Here is a 21,613-nt window from a genome sequence, read left to right as displayed (position 1 = left end):
TTGCCACTACTCAAACTTTTGAGTTAATTGCACTTGAGGTTATTGATATGCATCAGCTATCTTTTCTTCTTCATGATTAGATGTGAGCATTTCAGTGAAAAAAAGAAAAAGTTGGGTTGATAAAAGGATCTGAGAACTGAAAGCTCTTCAATCCACTTGTGAGACAACATTAACAACAAAATAATAGAGGGAAAACTATATATCTTCTGTTAAACCACAAATCTTGATCCATGTCTGAATTCATTTCTGCTAGTTCATTAACACATTTTTTTGTTGAATATGATAAAAAATAATAAAAGCTGTTTGTTCAACAATATAACTTCTTGTCCTTTGGGCCCTAGATTAAGAAGAAACAGCAAGATGTGCTTGGTTTCTTAGAAGCTAACAAAATAGGATTTGAAGAAAAAGATATTGCAGCCAATGAAGAGAATCGGAAGTGGATGAGAGAAAATGTACCTGAAAACAGTCGACCAGCCACAGGGTACCCCTTGCCACCTCAGATTTTCAATGAAAGCCAGTACCGTGGGGTAAGGAACCAATTAAAATTCTTGTTTTTTTAAAAAATGGATTGCCTCAAACCCATCCACTTTCTTTAACTCCCACCCCAAATCTACACACAGTCATTTCTCCTGTTCATCCTCTACATCCATCCTAGGCAGCTAGGGTATTTTGTCTTCTACTAGAAGACAAATGGATGAGTCATTCACCAAAAAATTATCTGTGAATATATAAGTACAGACCAGAGTATTTGTATTATTTCTGGTATGTCCATAAAGAAGCCACTGAAAAGAGGTGAGCTGTTTTACTTATTTAGATTAAAATTAGTTTAAAAAGAGGAATATCTCAGTTTCTGCTTCAAGGTAGTAAAACTTTTATTTGAGTATTATTAATGAATTTTCTTAAAATTTTGAGTTAGCTAATTGAACTAATGTATGGATGAGGGAAACAAGAGTAGAGTTTTTACTTTTTCACTGGTGCTTTCAAGTTTGTCATCTTGGTTAGCCTTCATTTAAACCATGAAGTAGTTCCCTTCAATGTTCATTCACTGTGTATTTAAGTAACATTTGTAGCCTGTGGCCATTCTAGGTACCATGGCAAGTACAAGTATGTATAAAACAAAGCCTCTTTTCTTAAAGAGATGATTGGCAGTGTTGTGTGGGTAGAATCAAACACACCTGAAACAGAGAGAGTGGTTATGAGGCCACATCCATGTGATGACATGGTACAGAAAGCATATGTAAGGGCTATAGGAATTTCCAGTAAAGAACTGTTTGCTTTGCTGTGTCCTCAGAATTAGCATAATTGAGGAACAAATGTTTTTAGAGCCAGCAATCCAAATCTTCTAACTCATGTGTTTATATGGGAGTGAGAAGGAGAACACCTAGGGGAGGGTATGGCAAAATTGAGAAGTTCATTAGCATAAAATATTTTCTCTGTGAATTGAATTTGTCACTTCTGAGGAGGGGCCAGAAGATTTCTTCTGCTGCTGCAAACAGGGCCAATATGTAAAGACATACTATGTAGATAAGGAAAAGACAATTAGGCTATTCATTTAGATGGTGAAACCTCAGTGCTTCTATATTTGAAATTTCTGCAAATTGTTGACTCTCAGGGGCTGAAACAGGCCTCAGAGGTCATCCAGTCCAATCTAAGCCAGCATATATTGTCTTAATCTCTCCTTTTTGAAGCAGGAATTTCAATTTGTTTGACTTTTAAAAGAAACACATTTGGGGTTATAAGGGTGATGTTTGAGAAGCCAGATTTACCCGGTTTATTTCTCCCTCGGAAGCCATACTATAAGGGAATGGAGTATGTTATGGAAAAAAAGGCAAGTATCACTGAGAAATGGGAAGATGAAAAGGAAGGTGCAGGAGGTGAGACTCAAATCAAACCAATATTTGTTAATGGAAAAGGAATCCATTTTCTATTGAGTGCCTGCTGTGTGCCAGGCACTGAGTTAGGAGTTTCATAACAATAATTAAGATTTGTCCCTATACAGACGTTAGGGAGAAAAGTATATAGCAACCATTCATAGAAAGCATATAATATGTCAGCTATTGTGCTACATACTTTATGTGTATTATAATAATCAGTTCTCATACTAATCTCATGAGGTGTAGATATTGTTATTCCTGTTTCATAGATGAAGATATTGAGGCCTAGAAGAGGTTAACTAACTTCCTAAATCATACAATTATTAAGTGATGCAGCTAGAATTTAAACCTAGATCTGTCTTATTCTGAAGTTCTTACTCATTCTATTAAACCACTGTGCTGTTAATTTTCCTGTATACTCAAAGATCCCATCTTCGTTCTTTTCTTGTTTCATTCTGTATTGTGGGAGGCTGACCTCAGCAAATTACATTTCCCAGTGTCCATTGCCAACTGGCTGCCTATTAGGTTTGGTCAGTAATAGGATGCACTGGTTGGATGAGTGGAGGGCAGGAGGAGAGGAAAAGCCAAGGTATCCCCCCTTTTTCTGGAGGTGTCCATGGCAGTCACTACATCTCCTTTGTGGTACCAGCTCTGTAATACTACCTTCTTCACTTTTCCCTTCAGCAGTAGCTGTGGTAGCAGCTTCCTGCTATTTCTAGTCTCTGGGCTGCCTCACCGTCTCCTGTCTGCCTTTCAGCTCTTTAATCTTTTGTAAGTGGTTCTTCATATTAAATTCCCTTGTTTAAACTATCCCAAGGTTTCTCAACCTTGGCACTACTGATGTGTTGGGTTTATGGGGGCTCCCTTGTGCATTGTAGAATGTTTAGCAGCATCCCTGGCTTCTATCCATGAGTGCTAGTAGCACCCTCCCAGTTGTGAAAAAACAGAAATGTTTCCAGATTTTGCGAGACATCCCTGGGGGAAAATTACCTCCTTTTTAGAATCATTGAGCTATAGCTTAGGTTCTATTTCCAGGTTAGGATGTGACTGAAACAATTACCCTGCCAACATAAATGAAGCTCTGCTATAGACGATACAAAATTTTTAAGGGTAATCTTTGTTCTGAAAGAGCTTATGCTGTGTATATGAAGAACTAAAGCACATTTTCATGAAATAATTAATATGATACAAATATATGGTAGAATACATTCTGGATTAATGTTATTGGAATCCCAAATATGTAAATAAAGTATATTTTCCTCAAGAGAATTCCTATAGAAGAAGCAGACTATGTTTTGTTTACTCTTGTATTCTTAGCACCAGGAACAGTGATTGGCATGTAGTAGGTGCTCAATACATATTTGTGCAATAAATTAATTAATCCTGATTAATTGAGAAGCTGATATTCTTTCCTCAGAGCTACAAATCTGTTTGTGTGTGCTAAGTTCAGGGCCAACAAATAATGTACTGTGATCCCCAAACACCTGAAACAGAGATAACTAGATTACCCTACATAGTATTTTATGATCAGATTTCAGTGTATTTGAAGACCTGCTTTCTTTCACATGAGTTTAAAGATTGACACAGACTGTTTTTATTGATTTGATTATAGTAAGAAATGTCTCTTGTATAACTGTTAGGTTCTTTTAACTAGCATTTTGAGGTTACTTCCAAGTGGTTGAGTTTAGATATGATGTATATTGCTTGTTTACCTTGAGTAACTTATAGGTCATGTGTCTCAGTATGGATTTTGTATCAAGATCCAGTTAGTTTCACTTTTGAATAGTGAGTTCAAAGAATATAGGAGGCTGGTCATAAATGCCTGTTGTTTATGATTTAATCCTTTCTCAACATCTAGGGTACACAAAAAGATGCTTTGAGACAATCCTTGAGGAACTCTCTGTGGCTCTAAACAATACTGACTGTGTTAGAAGAGTCCCTAAATGAGAGAAATTCTGATGTTTCTTGAGTTAGGGGTCAGATTTAGGGTCATCAATGGCTTGAGAGGCCATAAACTTTATACCTCCAGATCCTCCAAGTACCAGGAACTATATATGCTAGAAAAGAACGTTGTAATTGGTGATCTGTTGGTGAGGCAATCTCTAGAGAAGCCAGCAAATTATCAGTACATTTTACCTCTAATAACTCAGCCAAAATGCCAAGCTTATCTCTGTGTTTTTGCGTTTTTTTAGAGAAATTTTTAAACACTTTATTTTTTTTTTTTTTTAATTTTTGGCCATGCCATGAGGCATTTGGGATCCCCGACCAGGGATAGAAACTGTGTCCCCTGCGTTGGAAGGGCAGAGTCTTAACCACTGGACCACCAGGGAAGTCCCTCTCTGTGTGTTTTAAGTCAAACAAACTAAGGCCAGGTATAGATAATGGCTGTGTTTTCTAAGTATATTTGCTATTGATTATATGTCATAGTCAAATGTAGGCAGTTCAGTTATTACTTTTGGAGCATGCATGGTGGTTTAGAGGATGACAATGGGAAGCCCAACTGAATTTAGTCACGTGAACCTTTTATTGGATCCCCGGATTGTTTGTTCTTCCAGTCATATTTCATGAAAATCTCATACCCTTCCTCTGAACACAGCACAGATTTACTATTCTTATGGCCATCGGATAGCTAAAATCTGGTCTGCTGTAGGTTCTGAGGGCATCTCTACCTTAATAAATAATGCAAGAGAAATAATGGCAAACTGGAACAATAGCCTCCTCCCAAAAGTAAGCAACATCTTACTGGCAAATAGTTGGCTGCTTTGGGCTATGGAGAAAGCTGCTTGCCCTGAGGCAGATTTAAGTTCTATGCAGTATGAAATAAGTCCTTTTGCTATTTCTGTCTCACAGATCAGCATATCTTCTAACCCACATTAATTGGGATCCAATAAGCCTTGACTCTTTACTACTCTTTCCAGAATTCTAGCATTATTGAAGTTAGCTAGCCTGTTTGCCTTCAAAGATATTGACCAGTCAGATAATTTTGAATTAATTTCCCCTTTTCTTTCCTTTTTTGGTTGTATATTGCTAATTCTTGTTGCCTTCTTTTATCAAGGACTATGATGCCTTCTTTGAAGCCAGAGAAAATAATGCAGTGTATGCCTTTTTGGGTTTGACAGCCCCACCTGGTTCAAAGGTATGATTCATTTTTCCCCTTCTTTGTAGGCCATTTTATTGCTGCTGGGTTTTTTTAATCAGTAAGATTTGCACTTTATTAAGTACTCAGATTAAGCCAGAGGCAGTGCAACATAGTTAAAAGGAAATGTGCCTGCTCCGCATGCACTTAATCCCTAGTAGGGAAGACAGATGTGCATAATTAAATACATAAAGTATGTGGATAGAAGGTAGGCCGAGTGACTTCCCTATCAAGCTGCCCAAGGCAGCAAATTTCTTATTGACCCATTCGCAAATAAGTGGTTAACAATTATAAAGACACCATTATTCCAGTTGCCATGTATGGTATTACGTGGACAGAAAGCATCTTAGTTCAAAGTAATCTTCTTGTCAGTATCTATTGTCCTTGTGTGACATCAAATGCTAGAGTCACATATTCAAATTAACTAAGAGCATTTGAGTATCAAAACTCGTCACTAAATTGCTGGCTGAATTTGGAGCTTTTCCCCTGCCAAAAACAAATTAATTTTTCAAGTGGTGATGTTCCCAGGGAAGATCATACAAAGAAAAATATAAAAAACTAAGTTGACTGTTTAAAAAAAATGTCTCAGAGCTATGGACTTTACATATGCGTTTGCCTTTTACCATATTTCTTCTCCACAAAGGCTGGTTTAATCAAAGTGTATGTCCCCTGCTCTATCATTTTACATTTTGTTCTCAGAAGCTAATTTTTGTTAAACAGATTCTTCAAACTCCAGCTCCTTCTCCAGATTTGAGAGTCTGTGTTATTGTCTGTATTTTCAATAGAGACTGTTTAGAGGCATTGTTGTCTGAGTCACTATGAAATTCTGTTATCTTGCCAAACTTTTGTTTCCCATGGATAAAATGTCTTATTTTAGGCTTTGTATAATTTAAGTTGTAGGAAATCTTAGGTAAGGCATTTTTCTTTAAACAAGTTAGTAAAACCCAAGTTAAGTCATTGATTTCACTGCATATTAGAGAAAGTATAAAAGGAAGGATAGTCTGTTTTCTGTGACTGATGACTCTCTTTCCTTCAGTGAAAAGTATGAGCCATTCATTCATTTATCCATTCAATAAATATTTTCTGAGTGTCAAACATTGACTTGATACTGATGGTAGGGCAAATACGGAGAATACAACATAATCTCTACCTTCAAAGTGTTTATAACCTAGTGAGGGACATGTATACGAATAATTATACAACAAATATGTCTACAAATAATTATGATATAGTATGGTAAATTTTGTATGGTTGGTAAGAATAAAGTACAATAAGCATCCAAAGGAAATAATCATAAATTACTACTAAGGAGTTTGGGGAAGGTTCCACAGAAGAATTGGCATTTGAGCTGTTAGGGATTCTAAAACACTGAAGTAACACTAGGTGTCTTTCACAGTGGCTGCAATAGGAACCACTGCATTGGGATGTACCTGCACCCAATGGTATGTTCAGGGAGCAGAGTGTAATGCAACATGAATCTACTATAGAACATATTAAATAAGGGAGATGCATTAGGAGGTAATATTGGCTAGGTAGGATGGGGCCAGATTATGAATACTGTGCTAGATACGTTCAGCTTTATTCTCTAGGCATCTAAAAGCCATGGTAGGGAATGAGAGAAGACAATCTTTGTATTTTAAGATGTGATTTGATCTATGTCTTAAGAAAATAAATTTGGCAGATGTGTGGATTGTGAAACATTGGAGAAATGAGATATTAGAGGTGGGCTGACCCATTAGAGTGTTCCTTAAGAGTCCAGAAAAGCAATGGAGAAGGCCAAAAGTGGGACTGCAGTTACAGAAAGGAAAAGATGGATTTAGGAGACACAGAAAAATCACTTGTGATAGGATTTGGCAATTTAGGAGATGTTTATGTATGCAAAGAACTGGGAAGGATTGAAGCTATCTCTGAGGCTTCTAACCTGGGTGATAGGGAAATGAAGCAAAAGTCATGGAGGAAACAGAAAAGTGAGTGATCCAAGGGAGGAGTTAGTTTTGGAAAAGAGAGGTCATGCAGTTTTCTTCTGAGACTGGATAGAATGAAGAGAGAGGGATAAAAATAGAAATTTTAATGTGTGGGGAGGTTAGGGAAGTTCACATTTGAAAATGTCTTATCTTTAGTATGAGGTAAGAAGAATGATCATCTGCTAGGAGTGATGGGAAATTTGAGAATTGAAAAGATGCATTTGCTGAAAATAAGCTAATTTGCTGAAAATAAGCTAAAGAGTAGGCGAAGATCATGAATGGAAGGATGGCTGAGCAAGATGAAATTCCCTGTTGAAGTTAGAGTTGATGAGCCCAAAGTGGAGCCAGTCAGCTTGTTTACAGTGGTTTTTTTTTTTTTATTTCATCCTTGTTTAACCCTAGAAGTAGGAATAGAGTAAAAGGACAGCAGATGTTATCAAGGATTGAACTAGAGGGAGCTGATAGATCGGGATAAAGAAAAGAGGTCTGGAATTGACAGTGGAGTTGAAGGGTGGATTGGTAATAGGGAAATTTTGAATGTTAGTATTTAATAGGTTTTTCCCAAGATTAAAAGTGATAAATTTGATATCAGAAGGATGATTTTTCTATCCTTCAGCTCAGCTTTCAGAGTTTTCCCCTTTAATTTAACAGGACAATAAGTCTTCCAGAAAGAACTGGCTGAAAAAAAGGTATACGCAATAAGAAATACAACTAATTCACCTGCATTGGAAAAGTGCATTCATAATAAAAAGAAATGTGATAAAATGAGATACAATATTCATCTGTGAAGTTAACAAAGATAAAACAAAGTGATAATGCTCAGTGCTGAGAAGTGTGCATTAAAACATATTCTCTCATATATTACTGGTGATGATATAAATTGGTACTATTTGCAAACCAAAATAGCAAATATATATCAAGGACCTCAAAAATGTTTATAGTTCTTCATCCAGTAATTTTACTGGGTAGTAAGGCCTAATGAAATAATTCATACATGGAAAAGTCTTTATGGATAAAAAAATAAATCAAAATGTTATTTATAATCCTAAAAAATTTGAAAACAAGTTAAATGTCTAAAAATAGGGTCAACAGAAATGATTTATCCACTGAGTGAACTCATGCTCTCATTAAAAATGAGAGTTTGTGAAAAGTTACATTATAATGAGCTACAGAACTGTTTTTACTGTGTAATTAACATTCTATTGATAATTACATTTAAAATCTATGTATAGGACAGAAAGAGACTGAAAGGAACCATAGCTAATAATATGAATGTTTTTCTTTTTTCCGCATTTATTTATTTTCAAAATAATTAGAATACATTCTCTTTACATTTAAAAATTATTGAAAGCCAGTGCACTGGAAAGCTTGATATTTAAAAGTACCCAATGACAAATATTTCTATAAGGCAAGGAATCCTCTGTAAGACAAATAATATTTTTTATTCTTTTGTATATTAGATGCAGTTAAACATGGTATATAAATATTTGCTCTTTACTCTTCTATTAATACAGAAGATAATTTCATAGCACTAGCATTTCTTACATTGCAGTATAGTTGATAGTTTTGATATGGAATAAAATAATTGATATATTTTTACTGAAAAATAAAAATCCAGTGATGTTCATGTTGAGAGGAATACCACTCCTCTGGAAAAGCTGTGCTCACTAGTAGGTTGAGGGTATAGAACATGCTGGGTAAAGAAGTGTTCTCACTGGCTTTGGTTAAACCACCTAGCTCTAGGGAGGGGCCATGAAAATCTGCTTCTGCTGTGAGATTTGAAGCATTCCTATTTCCAGTAAGCCCATCCCATTTTATTGCATCTCCAAGAGAAACTGTATGTTAGTAACACTTAGCTGTGGTGTTGGTCTTAGTGACTAGGCAGAAAGTGGAGAAGAAAATGTTAGGAAAGAAGTCTGGATACCTGCAATGGAGCTACACAGTTCACATTCATCTCATTTTATCTTTACTCCGTCCTTATGAGCTAGGTGTCCTCAATACCATTTTACAGAGGAGGAAACTGATGCTTAGATAATTTAAGTAATTTGTCCAAGGCTACATAATAATTGAGTAGCAGATATGGAATTTGAACCCGGGATTATCTAACTCAAAACCAATGCATTTATAGAATGATGTATATAGTGGGAGTAGAGGGCAAGAACACATCATATGCCTGCTTCTAGAGCTCTCTGGTTGATTAAATAACTCATGATACTATAAATACTGGCTACTTACTTTTAGATAATAATAAAGCTTGTAGCACAATTTACATATTTGATGAATAAAACAATTAGAAAAGTAAATAATTTAAATATGTATTCTTAAAGACAAATTACAAAGAAATTTGAATTGCCTTTTGTTTTGGATTTTTGTGCTAGTAATTTCTTCCATTAAAAAGGATAAGTGAGAGCTAAGGAATTTATGACAAATTACAACAAAGATTGATAAGGGGGACTTTAGGGAACTAGGCTGTCTCCAAAATACTAGTTACTCAGAGGCATTACGTGCTCATAAGAAGAAGGACTTCACATTATCATGTGTTCACATTTTTATACCACTGCTTCCCCACCTATATATACTATGCTATTGAGGGGTTTTATTTATTTTTATTTTTTATATTAATTAATTAATTAATTTATTTATTTTTAGCTGCATTGGGTCTTCATTTTGGTGCACAGGATTCTCACTGTGGTGGCTTCTCTGATTGCAGAGCATGGGCTCTAGGTGTGCGGGCTTCAGTAGTTGTGGCACACGGACTCAGTAGTTGTGGCTTGCGGGCTCTAGAGCACAGGCTTGGTAGTTGCTGCACACGGGCTTAGTTGCTCCGCAGCATGTGGGATCTTCCTGGATCAGGACTCAGACCCGTGTCCCCTGCATTAGCAGGTGGATTCTTAACCACTGTGCCACCAGGAAAGCCTCACTGAGGGGTTTTAGTATAAAATTTATTGTGTTGTGTGAGGAAGTTTTTGGAAGCTTGTTCTATAAAATGAAACAAAATACATAATGTGGGTCTAAGGTATATTCATTTAGACAACCAAACACCATGTTAGAAATTTCAAAAGAGCTTAGGGAAATTTGTTTTTGGTTTTTGACTAAGAGTTTTGGAAGGTGAGTCAGTAGTGTATTACATATGTGTTTTGTTAAGGATGTATTAAGAATGAATTACACTGTCCTCTGGTTTCCTTCTTTCTATCATTTCTACCTCTCTCTCTCTTTTTTTTTTTTTTTTGGTAAAAATATAGCATCTTTTTTTTGTTTGTTTTTTCCCCTTCTTCTGGGGTTAGCATCAGAGGCTCATTTTGGAATATGCAGCTGCTGTCACTCCTCCTGAGACTGTCAAGTACTCAATTAGTGACAGATGTTTAGAGTGACATTGTCTAGCATACATGATTTCTACAGCTCAAGTCTGAGGTTTCTTTCACCAGAGTCACTCTTGCCACCCATCTTTATTTCCAGAAACTTTCCTTGAAGTGTATTTTGTGTCGAGTACTATGTTAAGTGCCAGAGCACACCTATAGGTCAGAGTTCCTATGCTAGAAGTACTCACCATCCACAGGAATAGAAAGACAACCTTACCTCTTCGAGCCTACTGCCATGAAATTTAAAAGCAACAATATTTTAGCAAATAACACATTTTCTAAGTAGCTTAATCCTTAAACAAAACTCACGTGACTGTAACTGTAGGTGACAATGTTTTTGAACACTCAAGTTTTGTGAAAAATCATTCAAAACGGAACTTAGCTATTTTTAAATAAAATGTCAACTATAATTGTAAATCACTTGCTTTTATGGAATTATAGACAGTCCTCTGTGACATCTGGTTCTAGGCAGAAGTTTCTATTTTTTAATTTTTCTATTAAGAATTTTTAAGCAGTCTTTTCTGGGGTCTATTTTTCTGATTTTGAATATTCTTAGCAATTTGAGGTAATATAGTCTAACCAAAATACACACAGATGCTTTGTGATATTTAAATCTGTGTTGTTTGTTTTTCATTTCAGGAAGCAGAAGCTCAGGCAAAGCAGCAAGCATAAACCTTAAACATTCTGCCTTAAGCATCCTGACAAAGGAGTCTCCACTGCTTTTTATAAAATAGAAAAATTATCTTGGCTTCAAAATAAATAGGCTTAATGTTGAAATAATAGATAGTTGTTGTTTTCACATGCAAACAATCAAAATGAATACATAATTAAAATGTGAGCATTATGATGAGGAGAATGGGAGTAGGTGTTATGGAATAGTATTGTTGTCTGCTAAGGCATTTTATGTACTTCAGTGATTTTAAAAAGCAAATACCTGTTCCCTTTTTTGATATTATTATTGCAGCTTAAGTATATCTGTAGCTCTACATTGAGTAACTTTAAAAGATGAGTGAGAAAGAAAGAATCTGTCTCTTGTTCCTAAATTGCCTCAATTTTAGTGAACAAAAATATGTACCTTTTTGATGTGAAATTATTGTGATTAAAAAGTAGTTGCAGATAATGTTTATGGTATGTCAGACATTGTAATTTCTGATGGTAATTATAACATTTACATTCTTTTGTAGTTAAAACTTCTATGTACTGAACCACAGGTTTTCTAGGCTTCTAAATGTAGCCTTTGATTGCATGTTTCAGTGATCAGAACAGATGACCTCCCACCAAAATAAAGATGTATTCAGTTGACAAATTTCTTGCTTAACTACACAGCTATGATGCAATCATGTTACTAAGTTGCTTGCCCCAGTGAAATATGCATATGTATGCTATGGAAGTAGGATGGCAAATAAGTTAAAAACGGCATCCTTTTGCAAAGAGTTCAGACTTTTTTTTTTTTTTTTCCGGTGCGCGGGCCTCTCACTGTTGTGGCCTCTCCTGTTGTGGAGCACAGGCTCCGGACGCGCAGGCTCAGCGGCCATGCCCGTGTCCCCTGCATCGGCAGGCGGACTCTCAACCACTGTGCCACCAGGGAAGCCCCAGAGCTCAGACTTTTAATTAAATATTTTAAAATAGGTTGGAACTAATTTTTCCGTTTTTAAAACCACTTGTGATCACGAATGCCACTATCTCTCAGATATTTGATCTTTTGGTTTCAGCTTAGGCATATATTGTATGAGTACATTAATCAAAGCAGAGAAAATCTTTTCTATGCCTCTATTCCAGTGAATAGCGTAAGTATCAGATAAAAGGATCAATTTAAAAAATGTTAATTTTGAAAACTTCTAAGAAGATAAGAAACATTATGGCCTAAATCACCCAGAAGACACATATATTGTACTTTAGTTCCACATTAATATTGTACTTTAGTTTCACATTACTAAAAGCAAACACCTTTTAAATTACTTTATCATATCTTTTGATGTATGCAAGTCTGTGCTCTTTCTTTGCCAAAATCAATATACAATGAAGACATGGCTTTGTTTACTGAGATTCAAACATGATGCAATGCTTTAAAATAAACTGAGTACTGTCAGAAACATAATTTTTGTGTTCGTGTTCATGGAGTTTCTAAATAGTGTAATAATAATTTTAGAAGGGTAATATATTTTTTAGATGGTGGGGAAGGAGAAAAGAGAAAATAATAGAAAGAAAACAATTTGAATAAACTTTCTAAATTTCCTATTTAGGACTCTGAATTTTGCAATACACACTAGAATCAAACAACTACTCCATTTTTTTGTGTACAAAAATATGCTATGGAGAACTCTAAAGTAAACAAGTTATCTTGTAATAAATTCTGGAAAATGCTAAAACATTTTTCAATATTTTCTCCTGAGCTTTATCAAATGCAGATGATGATACTTGCAATATTTTATGTGGGCATTTTTACTTTAATATCAAATAAGTTAACACTGTCAAAAATAGACATTCTTTAAAAATAGATGACATTTTTGAGATGTGTATATCTACTGGACTATACCTTACAATTAGCATATATGTATATTTAAAATAAAATGTTTTATTGAGTCTTGCCGAATTGAAATCTTTCTTTTTGTCAGCTGAGTACTATATGTCTTGAAGATACAGGAAAAGCAAGTGAAATTCTGAATGTTAGGGAGCTGCCTTCAAGGCTATGCTGAGGGCCCCCACTTTTTAAAATTTTTATTTTATTTATTCATTTTTTGTCTGTGTTGGGTCTTTGTTGCTGCACATGGGCTTTCTCTAGTTGTGGTGAGCGGGGGCTACTCTTTGTTGTGGTGCACGGGCTTCTCATTGCAGTGGCTTCTCTTGTTGCAGAGCACAGGCTCTAGGTGTGTGGGCTTCAGTAGTTGTGGCTCACGGGCTCTAGAGCGCAGGCTTGGTAGTTGTGGAACGTGGGCTTAGTTGCTCTACAGCATGTGGGATCTTCCCGGACCAGGGATTGAACCTGTGTCCCCTGCATTGGCAGGTAGATTCTTATCCACTGTGCCACCAGGGAAACCCCTGAGGCCTCTTTTAAGGACTAAAGATGTCGCACTGTCCTAAAGACACACTAAACTCCAAGAGATAGTAGGAAGCTGCAATAACTAAGCCAGTGAAACCAGTACACAAGCCTGAAAGCAAAGCAGTGGGAAGGTGGGGTTTGGGTCTCTGGTATTCCATGAGCAACAGAGCCCCTGCTTTCCTAGATTGCTCTTGATTCAACTTTCTGAGGTTGGGAGTGTATACTCATTTTCTGAGATACCTACTCCCCAAACTCTCCACTTCCATCGGTGTGCTGGTCTGCTCTGTTCCCTCCAATTACCAAGCAGCACACTAAGCAGGGTAGTAGCATGGTTCCCCACTGTTAAAGCTCTCTTGGTTTCCAGAACCAAGAAACAAGAAGCTTTAGAAACAGCTTCATTAGTAGTAGTAGTAGTAGTATTTAGGGAGCAATATATAACCGTCTACTTGTATGTATGAAATTAAACCAATATAGATACAGATGTGTGTGTGTGTATATATGTATATGTGTATATATATATATATATGTGTATGTATATGTATATGTATGTATGTATATATTCACACAGCACCATCTACTCTGACTCTTGGGGTATGTTAGGGAGTTAAGCAGGATTGCAAAATTCTTTTTGCTCTACTAAGGTTTTCCAGAAATGCCTATAAGGGAAGAGGTTTTTGGAAGCAGTGAGAAGAATTCCTAACTTCCTCCTGACAGGCAGGAACCCCAGGATTGAATGGAATTCCTTGTATCACGTGACTATTCTAGCTGGTGTGGGATATGCCTGCATTTCCTAATGGCTCATTCAAGCTTCCAGATTATGGAACCTAATGGTGATCATGCAAGAAGTATCTGGAGAGCGGGAGCAGGCATCTTACTCTGCTAGGCAGCCTTTTAAATTAAGATTATTTTCAGCATAAGATGACAGACCACTAAGCGTTTCTCCCATCCCATCTCTGTCACTTGTACTAGAAGAAGTGTTCTTCAGTCCCCTTGTTATGACACCCCATAACCTTTATGCTTCATTTTTTAAAACCGCTATATGAAATATAAAAGGGATTCCTCCGGACAAAAAAAAAAAGGATCTAAAAACCCTGCAATTGAGGGGACTTATATGCAAAGGGATAAATGTTATTACCCCAAGGGAGAGGACTGTATAAATACAGAGGGGTTTTATATGCATATTAACCTTATTCATCATTTTGGATCTCTTTATTTCTTCCTGTGGACTTAACATCTGGTGTCATTTCTTATTCCAGTATAGCTATATGCCCTTAGGACAACTTCCAGAACTTTCAGTTACTTTTGAATTTTCTTCAGTCAAATTGCTGTTTTGATGGGGGAATTTCTGCCATATTCCTTACCACACCATTACAAAAGCACAGCATGATTGTTTTTCATGATAAAATATATCTCATTTTCTCATTTCCTCCACAAGTTAAAACATTTTAACATTAGTTTTCTTTGGCTCTAACATGCTTGGAATGTACATGGAAATATAGTATGCCTTCAGCCCCTCCAACCTATCATGCCATGGGATTTATGAGAAAAATAAGTTTCCTCAAAGTTTTATCAAAATGACACAGCCTTAAAAGTAGGTGATCTTCCTAGGTTTCTTATTAAAATATACTGTGGGAAGGTTAACCTAATGACCAAAGTTAAAAATGAAAGGACAAAGAAAAGGTCTCAATTTCAGAAATTGTTCAAATCATTGAGATTCTTGAAGACCTTGAGTTATTAATTCATATTACTACTGAAGTGACTAATTTGCATTACTGCTGAATTAATGTAGGAGAAGAGGCAGAGAGACAGAAGTGGATACTTGTTTTAGCAACTTAATTTCTACTCTCCCACTTTTAAGTAAAGAAAAAATAGCTACAGAGCATATAGAGCACCTTTTCCTTCTTCACTTTTTTCTTCACTCGAATCCTAATTATTTAGATTGTGACTGGGCATAGTGAAGGCTGTGAATCAACTCTGGGCACTCTGCTAGGTCATATGCCTACATAATTTTACTTAATCTTCACAACAGTCATGAGAAGTAGGTGTAATGGTTAAATTTATGTGTTAATTTGGCTAGGCTAAAATTCCCAGATATTTGGTCAAACACCAGTCTAGATGTTGCTGTGAAAGTATTTTTTTAGATGTGGTCAACATTTAAATCAACAGACTGAGTAAAACAGGTCACCCTCCATACTATGGGCAGACCTTTTCCAATTAGTTGAAGGCTTTAAGAGAAAAAGATCTAGATCTCCTGAGGAAGAAGGAATTATGCCTCCTGACTGCCTTTGGACTCAAGACTGCAACGTCAACTGTTGCTGGAATTTCCAGCCTGCTGTCCTGCTTTGCAAATTTCAAACTTTCAGACTTGCCAACCACTACAATCACATGAACCAATTATTTTAAATGTATGTATGTGTTTTTTCTGTTGGTTCTGTTTCTCTGGAGAACCCTAACTAATACAGTAGATATTATTATCTCCATATTTTTTATGGAAAAACTGAAGTTCTATAACTTGCTTGGGTCACACAGCTGGGAAATGGTAGTTACCTAAGTCTTAGTAACTCTAACATCTGTGGTTTTTCGTCACCCTAAAAATTATCATGAAAGGAATCTTCATTTTCTGCCCATCTCTACTCTTAGGGCCCATATATGAAATAAATACATTTCTGAAAAATTGACTATAAAGTCAAATTCTGGGGCTTGAATACTTTTGTAAAATTTACTTACATTTAAAAATTAAATCCTGGTCCTACTGAATATTGCTGTTGCTATGACAGCATAAAGTCTGAGCTGTGAAATGGAATTCTGAGGCAAATACATGCAAGCAATTTAGAAAAACAAAGAGGAAGTACAGATTTAACTTCAATGATTTTGCTTGTCCAATTTAAATCTCTCTTCACTCACAAAGCATTTTGATTCTTATGCTGACTTTACCAGCTCACTCAGGTGAAAAAGTCAAATGAGGTATTGGATTGACAGCTTCTGGCCTGACTTCAATTGATTAAGTCAGTCAAAACAAGCAGGTTTGTTCATGTAGATGGATCTTGGCATAAATTATGTATAATTCCATTTCTTTTCACTTTTACTCTCAATAGAGGAAACATATGCAAATCACATGTGGTTTTAACTATTTCTAAGCATTAGTAAAATATTAAGTGAAAGCATTGGAGAAGACTGTGCATTAAATTTATAATAACTAGCTTGAAGTGGAGGTGGGAAAAACTGCAAAGTAAGCACCTGGTATAGTGACTGACACCTCAGCAAGTGGTACATCGGCCTACATAGCTGATGGCAAATAGCCTTTCCAACTCTGTTCTACATTTTTTGTTTGCTACAATGGATTTGATATGCTCTGAGAAAATAAAAAATGCATTCCTGGTCATCAAAGAACTTTGTTTTAAAAATCTTTTTCTCTACATTTTATAATGTCTAAATTTTAAGGTGCTACTATGAGGGGTAATTATAATTAAGCATTCAACCCATATTTTTAGTCACATACTGTATATTGATAGCGGGCACATTTTTAGGGGTGAGAATACTGCCATGAACAAGACATTATCTCTACTTTTAAGAAACTAATAGTGTAGTGTGGGATGATGTACAAATTGCTAGGCATTTCTAATACAGAAAGGTAAGTGGTGCTAAGAGAAGATTTAGGAGAGATACCTCATTATGTGTTGTATGTAGGAGGTGATCAGGCATACTTTCCTATAGGAAGTGATATATAAACTAAGACATAGATGCTAAGAAGGAGTTAGGTAAAAAAGTAAGGGGAGTGCAGCAGTATGTTCCCCGGCTTGGATGCAAGAGACATCATGGAGCATTAAAGAAACTATAAATACATCAACATGGTTAAGGTAGAGACTATCCGTGGTCAGCACACATGTTTATTTTCTTCCTTTAATTTATAGTTGCTATATCAGCAACTCTAAAAATACAACTGGGTTTTGCATGTTTTCTGAACTTTATGTAAATAGATTCACATTTTATATATATATATATATATATATATATATATATATATATTTGTTTGTTTGGGCTGCATTGGGTCTTAGTTGCAGCACGTGGGATGTTTCGTTGCAGTGTGCAGGCTCCAGACCACATGGGCTGTGTAGTTTGCTCCATGCAGGCACTCTAGTTGAGGAATGTGGGCTCAGTAGTTGTGGTGTGTGGGCTTAGTTGCTCTGCAGCAGCATGTGGGATATTAGTTCCGGGACCAGGGATCAAACCCGTGCCCCCTGAATTGGAAGGCAGATTCTTTACCACTGGACCACCAAGGAAGTCCCTTTAATATATTTTTATTCTTCTTTGAAACTTCCTACTGCCATTAATTGGCAGTCTACTTTTGTAATGAGTGGTCCTTGTAATTTTTTTCAGTTTAAAAATTAATTAATAGATTACTTTTTAGAGCAGTTTTAGGTTTAAAGAAAAATTGAGCAGAAAGCACAGAGCGTTCTCACATATTCCTCTCCATCTCCCAGTTTCCAGTATTATTAACATCTTGCATTATTGGAGTATATTTTGTTATGATTGATGAACCAATATTGATAAATTATTATTTACTTAAGTTCATAGCTTACATTAGGCTTTACTCTGTGTTTTACAATTCTATGCATTTTGACAAATGTGTAATGTCATATCCATTAGAGTGATATAATGTTACATTACACTACAGTAACATAATAATTTCATTGCCCTAAGAGTCCCTTCTCTTCCACCTATTCATCCCTCCCTCCCTGCCCCATTCAAGTCATTTGATTTTCTATCTGCTCAGAAATGTATTGCATTTTGTCATTTACTCATATGCTTTACATTTTACTTGATGTACTTTTTTACTTTTTTAAAAAAAATGTTACATTCCTTAAGATTGGAAAGGATTTTAAGAGATCGTGTAGCCCAGGGATGTTAAATAAATTGCCCAAAAGCTTTCCTTACCCATTCCATTGTCCATGGAAGATATTGTTAAAGGATCATAATGCTCTTTCCTACTGTGCGTCAGAATCCTTCTAAACACATTACTTTAAAAAGGCAATAACAATCACCAGATTTGGCACAAGAGTTAAAACCTATTTGCTACTTTAATCTGTCTAAAGCAACCTCATTTTACCAAAAAGGAAATTGAAATCCAGAAAACTCGATTTACCCTAGGACACAAAGCTGGTAACTTGCAAAATAAGAATATTTTGCAAGTTACTTATTCAAGAGTCTAGGGTTTCATACTCGATCAAGTGATGTTTCTACTATGCCTCTCTTAGGGTCATCTTGAAAGAGAAGTTGGTGAAGTGACAAAAAAATCATTATAAAGTGCATACTTCAAGATTTTTTTCAAAAACATGCATTTCTATTCCCAATACTGATCACTTCTGGTTACGAAGCAATCACCAGTTAGTGCTTTTTAAACCTGATCGGTACAACTTTTTCTTCAAGGTAAATATGAAGTAGATGCCCGCTAAGGAAGCCATGCATGTGGAGTTTTCCTGATTAAAATAGGTGTGTGTGGGCTTCCCTGGTGGCGCAGTGGTTGAGAGTTCGCCTGCCGATGCAGGGGACACGGGTTCGTGCCCGCGTCCGGGAGGATCCCACATGCCGCGGAGCGGCTGCGCCTGTGAGCCATGGCCGCTGAGCCTGCACGTCTGGAGCCTGTGCTCCGCAACGGGAGAGGCCACAACAGTGAGAGGCCCGCGCACCGCAAAAACAAAACAAAACAAAACAAAACAAAAAATAGGTGTGTGTGTATATGTGTATTTGGGGGAGTATGAGTCATGCTGGCTCTACTTTCTCCCCCATACTCTGCCAAACATCAGATAATTCTATGGAACTCCTAAGACTCTAACAAGAATAGTTTGAAAGACTTTGCACTAGAGGAACAAGTATTTATGCCTAAGGAATTATTAACTGTATATATTCATACTTTACAATATATTCCCACATCTCAGATACCATATATCTTTTCTTAACACAAAGGCTCATAGACTGATGTATCGATTATCTCCCCAAATTATGCCAACAAATTATTAATGACTCATCTTTATAATGTACTTGATTTAATAAACAGACTTCATATTAGATAATTAAATCAGTTCAAAGCTGCTATAGGAGACTATTTCTGTATAAGTAAGGTAAGATTATTGAAGTATACCTTGCTTATTTATGCTATGTTATACACAATACTTCTGTTTTTTAAAAACTAACTTGAAATATATTCTAATCTCATTATTACACCCCTGTCATAGAAGGAAGGGACTCAGAACAATCCAAATGTTCTTTAGCCAGCCTCTCTCTCTCTCTCTTTCTCTCCCTCCCTCTCTCTCTCTCTCTCTCTCTCTCTCTCTCACACACACACACACACACACACACACACACACACACACACACACATACACACCAGTCTGAAAAAATGTATATTTTTTAAAAAAAGAATATAAAAAAGCCTTAATTTTAGGTTTGGGTCATCTGTTTCAACCCATTACAATAATGGCTTTCCAACTTTGCTGGTTATGATCTCCAGTGACACACACATCCTAAATCATGATAATAAATAAATGAATACACATCTATATGTGTATGCACCTCTGTCTACACTTATCTCTCTATATACACATTTATATACATGTAATCAATTTCTCCATATATGTTTATAACTGGAAAATAAATTTTACAAAAGAGTATTTTTTTCCTTTCCCCACTTTCTCTAATGAAATTAGGAAGAGTCTACCAATCTCATTATATTTGTGAGTTTGACAAAAATGTCCTAAGGCATCAAATACATAGTCACCCAGAACCTTGCCTTTTATAAGTATTTTATTAGGAGTTCCAATGGCGATATTTTGCATTTCTCTATTAACACATAATTCCTGGACTATTGATTCCCATTTTACCATTGGAAATAGAGTCATTAATACATTTAAATCTGATAAGTTTAGAGAGACAATTGCAGAAACTTCAGAACCAAAAGAGAAAAAACTCAATCTTTAAGATTCTGTTCCTGTAAAACTGCTCTAGGTACCAAAATCTCTATCAGTGAGGGTTCTTCAGAGGAACAGAACAGAAGAAAAAATAGGATATATATACATATCTAGGAGATATATATATATATATATATATATATATATATATATATATATATATATATATATGTCCTATATATATGTAGGAATTATTTTATATCTGAATTATAAATATATATGAATTATTTTAAGGAAGTGACTCACACGATAATGGTGACTGGAAAGTCTGGAATTTGTAGAGCAGATTGGCAATCTAGAAACTCAGACAGGAGGTAATGCTGCAGCTTTTTGTTTGTTTGCTTATTTGTTTATTTTATGAAATTAAACCTCCTTGTTCATTAAGCAATTTATTCCCATTCCAACTCCCCCAAGCTGCAGGCAACCAACAATCTGCATTCTGTCTTTATAGATTTATCTATTCTTGACATTTCATATAAATGGAATCGTACAATATGTGACCTTTTGTGTCTGGCTTCTTTCACTTAGCATAATGTTTTGGAGATTTATTCATGATATAGCACATATCAGTACTTTAATCTTTTATGACTGAATAACATTCTATTGTTTGTATATACCAATTTAACTACTCATCTCTTAATGGACATTTGGGCTGTGTTCACCTTAGGCTATTATGATTAGGGCTACAATGAACATGTGAGTACATGTATATATATATATATCTAGGGGTATATGTTTGGGGTCATATGATAATTCTATGTTATTTTTGAGGGACTGATCAACTGTTTTCCAACATGGCTACACAATTTTGCATTTCTACCAGCAGTGCACAGAGTCCCAAGTTTTTCGCATCCTCTCCAACACTTGTTAATATCTGTTTGTTTGATTTTTTTGTTTTGATAATAGCCATCCTCATGGGTGTGGGATGGTATCTTATTGTGGTTTTAATTTGCATTTCCCAAATGACTAATGATGTTGAACATCTTTACCTGTGTGTTGGCCATTTGTATATCTTATCTGGAAACATGTCTACTCAAGTCCTTGCCCATTTATTAATTGGATTGTTTCTCTTGTTCTTTTTGAGTTATGAGTTCTTTATATATTCTAGATACTCCACTCTTACCAGATACATGATTTACAAATATTGTATCCCATTCTGTATGCTGTTTCTTCACTTTCGTGATAGTCTTCTTTAAGGCGCAAATATTTTTAATTTGATGATATCCAATTATCTTTTTACATTTGGTTCCTTGAGTTTTGGTGCAAGAAACTACT

The 21,613-nt window shown here is 35.7% G+C and overlaps 1 protein-coding gene across 1 annotated transcript in view; it reads left to right on the top strand.

Annotated features, from left to right (window-relative positions):
• The window catches only part of SH3BGRL (SH3 domain binding glutamate rich protein like), a 52,409-nt gene extending 41,404 nt beyond the window's left edge, over positions 1 to 11,005 (top strand). Inside the window, exons 5-7 of the mRNA XM_007446495.1 lie at positions 342 to 527; positions 4,930 to 5,010; positions 10,973 to 11,005. Of these exons, the coding sequence (XP_007446557.1) occupies positions 342 to 527; positions 4,930 to 5,010; positions 10,973 to 11,005 (300 nt within the window). The remainder of the gene's footprint in view (positions 1 to 341; positions 528 to 4,929; positions 5,011 to 10,972) is intronic.
• Positions 11,006 to 21,613: the final 10,608 nt, after the last annotated feature.

Source organism: Lipotes vexillifer, unplaced genomic scaffold (genome assembly GCF_000442215.2).
Source record: "Lipotes vexillifer unplaced genomic scaffold, Lipotes_vexillifer_v1.1 scaffold886, whole genome shotgun sequence".
Lineage (NCBI taxonomy): Eukaryota > Metazoa > Chordata > Mammalia > Artiodactyla > Lipotidae > Lipotes > Lipotes vexillifer.
The sequence above is the reverse complement of the archived record's forward strand: the minus strand, read 5'-3'. Positions and strand labels throughout refer to the sequence as shown.